The 4,954-nt window shown below is 30.1% G+C and overlaps 1 protein-coding gene across 1 annotated transcript; it reads left to right on the plus strand.

The window, feature by feature from the left end:
• Window positions 1–666: 666 nt before the first annotated feature.
• On the plus strand, window positions 667–2,599 carry LOC140964788 (loganic acid O-methyltransferase-like). Its single transcript, XM_073424723.1, has 3 exons — window positions 667–810; window positions 1,127–1,789; window positions 2,042–2,599. The coding sequence occupies exons 1-3, from the start codon at window positions 742–744 to the stop codon at window positions 2,381–2,383; spliced, it is 1,074 nt and encodes a 357-aa protein (XP_073280824.1). The 5' UTR covers window positions 667–741; the 3' UTR covers window positions 2,384–2,599.
• Window positions 2,600–4,954: the final 2,355 nt, after the last annotated feature.

Consider the following 4,954-nt stretch of genomic DNA (forward strand, 5'->3'; position numbering starts at 1 on the left):
CACTAAAAATTCAATTAATTCTGTTACAATCCGGAAATAACCCTTTAATTCGGTTTGGTTTATTTGGTTTTTTTTATGGAAAATTATTGCATGCAGGTTTAGGTATAATTTTAAAAAAATTGAAAATATTAAAAGTTTATGTAAAAAAATATAATAATGATTTGAATATTAAAATATCGATTTTATTTATAAAAAAAACTCTATTTAACCTTCACAGAAGTCTATGTTATTTTTTTAAGCAAAGTCCACGCCTTTTAAAAATGGTAGTTGCCAAGTTTGACTAGTATCAATATTCAATTCTAATAAATTAAAACTACGTTTTACCAAAAAAAATATTATATTTTGTTGCCTATATAAATTAAACCTTCGAAATATTATAATTTTTTAATTAAGTTGGTCAAATCTTGGCATCTATTTTATGAACGATGTTACATGTAAATCAATATTTATACGATACAAAATATTCAATATCAAAATTCAAATTTTCAAAATCTCAACATGAACACAAAATCTCGTGATATAATTGTTGTAAATATCGATTTAGCGATGTATTGGTGCTATCTTTAATATTATTTTTATTTTATTTTATTTTATTGTGCCCAACCATTTAGGTGAGTAGTTGAAGCCCGCAAGCAACCCCTACTTTTGATCTTGGGTGTTGGAAATATTATTATAAATAATGAATAAAAAATTTATATTTGCATTAGATTCTAAAGAAAGACAGAAAAATCAAAGCCAAAAATGGCAGAAGGAGCTCCAATGAATGGTGGTAAAGGCATATATAGTTATGCAAACAATTCTCATATTCAGGTTCAATCTTCTACATTAATTATTTCTTGCAAATAGTTAAGAATTCTATATGCATGTTCATTGTTGGAAAGTTAAATATCTAATTTTTTAAAATTAATTTCTTGAGCATTGAGATAGCTATTTATCATCTGTGAGGATAGAAGACAAAAGGGTCGAGATAAGATTAGAAGAATATACATATATATGATGCAGGAGAGAATTATATTTTTGCATGTTTTTTTTTGAAAAAATTGGATTGATAACACTTTGCTTCACATGAGTTTCTGCCACTATATCATCAGTATTTGATAATCTTGATTTATTTAATATTCGGCAGAGAGAGGGCTTCAATGCAGCAAAGAACCTAATCATGGATATACTAATTCAAAATCTTGATGTGAAATCATTAGTATCGTCAACGATATCAAAGACATTCACCATTGCAGACTTGGGTTGTTCGATTGGTCCGAACACTTTCTTAGCCATGGAAAACATAATTGACGGCGTTGAACACAAGTACCGCGTTGAGGGTCTCGATCCCAAGAACCTCGAATTTCAAGTTTTCTTCAATGACCAAGTTGCTAATGACTTTAATACTCTTTTCGCGTCTCTTCCTGTTGATAGACGCTATTATGTAGCAGGGGTACCAGGATCATTTTACGGCCGATTATTCCCTAGAAAATCCATTTGCTTGGCATATTCCTCTTCTTCAATCCACTGGCTTTCTAAGGTGCCGAAAGAATTGGTTGATAAAAACTCTCCGGCATGGAATAAAGGTAAAATTCACTATACAGGCGCGACAAATGAAGTTGTGGGAGCTTATGCAGCACAATTTGATGAGGATATGGATGTCTTTCTAAATGCAAGAGGGGAAGAGATTGTGAAAGGGGGGATGATTGTCATAATCATGCCTGGTGTGCCTGATGGGGGGACTGTTACGCATGATGTTGGCATAGCTTTTAGTTTTCTTGAATCCATCCTCATTGATATGGTTAAAGAGGTAACTTGGAATATGATTTATTTTATCTTTTTAATATTTTATATTAACTAATGTGTATGCAGTCAATCTAAAAGGATATGTTATTTGAACATGCACTGCCTGAGAACCAACTTCTTTTACAAAAGAAAAGTTAGTTGGCCAGATATATATGTATGAATACGTTGTAACAAGACAAACTTATTATCACAAATGTTACATGTTCCATATATGGATTTGCATTAATTGCAATTAATTCCATCATTTTCAACACAGGGACTCATAAATCAAGATGAAGTGGACTCATTCAACATCCCTCATGTATATCCTTCGGTTAAACAAATGTCGAGAATTGTGGAGAAAAATGGGTGTTTTAGCATAGTAAATATGAAGCTAAGGAATGCTCGAATAGACCCTAAAGCACCTATAGACCCTGAGTTTGCAGTGATGCACTTTAGAGCACTTGCAGAAGGAACTTTTACAAATCACTTCGGTGGCGATACAGTTGAAGAAATCTTTCGAAGGGCCATTCAGCTAAAATCAAAACTTGGTCACATGTTGGATTCCTCAGGAATTGAGGCTGGTTCGCAATTATTTGCAGTTCTTATGCGAAAATGACTAGTATTCAATGCAGTTAATGCTTTCACATGTTTGGAAGACAACTCTTGATGATTTAATAAATGATGCAACACCAGCTGCTGCCGGAGATTTCAAATAAAACACAATGAGTTATACATATTCTATATGCACAACTATGTCATTATTATTCGCAAGTTGGATATTATCTATTATCATTAATTAGATTAATGTGTTTGTTGTCACTTAAAGTAAAAGAGGAGGAGGGTTACATCCCCAATTTTCGTTTTTATATATATTTTTTTTCATGTAGGATTTTATTTTAAACTGTTAATGCTGGTTTAAAAAAAAAATGGACTAAATCAAGGGGTAAAAAGATGATACTAGATTTCAGAAAATAGTAATATACTTGAAAATATTTTAATGTTTATTATAATGTGTGTGCCTTCAAATTATTTGGACCCAATTGATTTGGTGCAAATCCACAAAAAAAAAGTGTCTGAGAATTAATTGGCAAAACCCATTAGATATTCTGATAACTAGTCCATTGACGCTTTTTTATAATTCATTTGGTTTATATTTAAATGAAGATCAAAATATAATTATAAGAAATAGTGAGGGACTACACTGCAATTTTGACATATAAATTAAAAAATAAATAGAAAAATAAAGGAATAAAAAAATGGCCCCAGTAAGAATTGAACCTAAAATTTAATGCATAAGAAACAAAAATTCTATTCACTGAACTACATGTAACTTGCATTAAAATTTTAACATTTTATTAATATGTATAATTATTAAAACAAACCATGACACTAAAAGTTAGTTACTCTAAGTGTCTCAAACTTAATAATATAATAATATAGATTTGAATTAATAAGAGCGGACAATCAGTTTTTAGAGTGATATCGCGGCCTAGGATCGTGGAAGAATTGGAGAAACTCCACAAAACTGAACAAAGTGGGAATCGGCATAAAAAGAAAAAAAAAAAAACTCAATCACAGAACACTTGCAAAAACTCTGCAAAATTTCAGCTTTAATGTTCATGCATTTTTTATTTTTAAGTTTATTTTCTAGTTTTTTACGTCCTTTCCATTTTAAATTTCTGCAAAGTTTATTGTCATTTTATATTTTGTGAATTCTGACTGATTTATGAATACAAAATTATGTTAATAATTTATTGTCATTGACCATTTTGGATTTTTATTTTAACGTCATATTTTTATTAGAAGATCATAACAAATAGTCAAGTTTAATATCCATTTCATTTGAATCCATGGAAGTTAAATTTTTATCATTTTCACATAAATCAGTTTGTAGCACCTGGTATGCCCGCAAAATAAAATTTTGTGCAAAGAAAATTGGCACGCCCGATGGGACCTGAAATATGCCGCCAGAGACGAGGAGATTTTGAGAAAAGAATGGAGAATTTTGGCAGAAGAGATAAAAAGATTCAACAGAGATATGCACATGTTTCAAACATTAGGTGTAGAACCCGTAAATCAGACTACGTATAAGACATGCATAATTCTAGTATTTAAATTAAAATGATTTTATTGCATGAGTATTTAAATTCTTTTCTTTAAATTTAATTATTTTATTGCAATAGTTTAATTACTACCTTTTCAGTTAATTAAGTGAGGCCGGACTGGAGTTGGAGAATTGAGATAAAATCTAATATTTAGAAAACATTCCTAGAATTTATTTAAGATAAATAATAAGTCAATTTAATATAAAAGAATGTTTAAGGAATTAATTAAGTAATTCAAATATTTAGCCATGCATGCAAGATAATATTACTCCATAATTAATTTCTTAAGTCACTAAAATATTTAATGGGTAGATAAAAATCTAAAGATTTAAAATACAATATTTAACAATATTTTTCCTCCCATTTTTTATCAAGATTTCGGCCACTACACATTTGGGTTAAAAATATTTATCTACTTTCCATTTTAATATCTTTTCTTAATCCTTTCATGACATAGATAATTCCTTCAATTTAATTCATCAATAATTATTAATTAATCAATATTTCCCGCCCTTTTTAAACTCAAAATTTCGGCCATCACCATTTAAATATTTAAAAAGTTTGACAACTCACTTCCCTTGATTCTTTCCTTATCCATTTTTGGTAGATAATCCCCCACTATTTAATCTTCAATAATTAATCAACAAACAATTTTCTACCTTGCATCTAGATTAGAATTCGGCCACATCCCATTAATTATCCCTCAAGAAAATCTCTTGATATCATAGCAACTTCCTTATCTCTCAAACTCTAGACAGAAAGATTTTTATCTTGCCATTCTATCCCATTTAATTGGTAGACTTTCCCTTCATCCTAACCATTTTTCCTCCCCCTCATTCTCGAAAATTCAGAAGAAAATCAGTAGGAAAAAATGTGAGAAGCTAGGGAGAAATAAGAGAGAAAAAGTAGAAATAAGAAAGTGAAGCACTCCGTCTCCTCCGCGCCGCGTCGTCGTTTCGTTTGTTTTTCGTTCAAAACAAACCAAGGCATGTATATGTTTTTATTCACTCTTCAATCAAGCCATATAGGTATTTTTAAACATAGCATGTACATGATTTTATTGCAAGAATACCGAAATACAT

The sequence above is a fragment of the Primulina huaijiensis genome, chromosome 18, assembly GCF_012295235.1.
Source record: "Primulina huaijiensis isolate GDHJ02 chromosome 18, ASM1229523v2, whole genome shotgun sequence".
NCBI classification, from domain to species: Eukaryota; Viridiplantae; Streptophyta; class Magnoliopsida; order Lamiales; family Gesneriaceae; genus Primulina; species Primulina huaijiensis.

What these genes read in the sequence shown, in the direction of transcription:
- LOC140964788 (XM_073424723.1), top strand. Translation starts at nt 742, where the DNA reads ATGGCAGAAGGAGCTCCAATGAATGGTGGTAAAGGCATATATAGTTAT. An exon ending in CAAACAATTCTCATATTCAG is followed by an intron (nt 811 to 1,126) that starts GTTCAATCTTCT and finishes AATATTCGGCAG; the next exon opens with AGAGAGGGCTTCAATGCAGC. An exon ending in TCATTGATATGGTTAAAGAG is followed by an intron (nt 1,790 to 2,041) that starts GTAACTTGGAAT and finishes TTTTCAACACAG; the next exon opens with GGACTCATAAATCAAGATGA.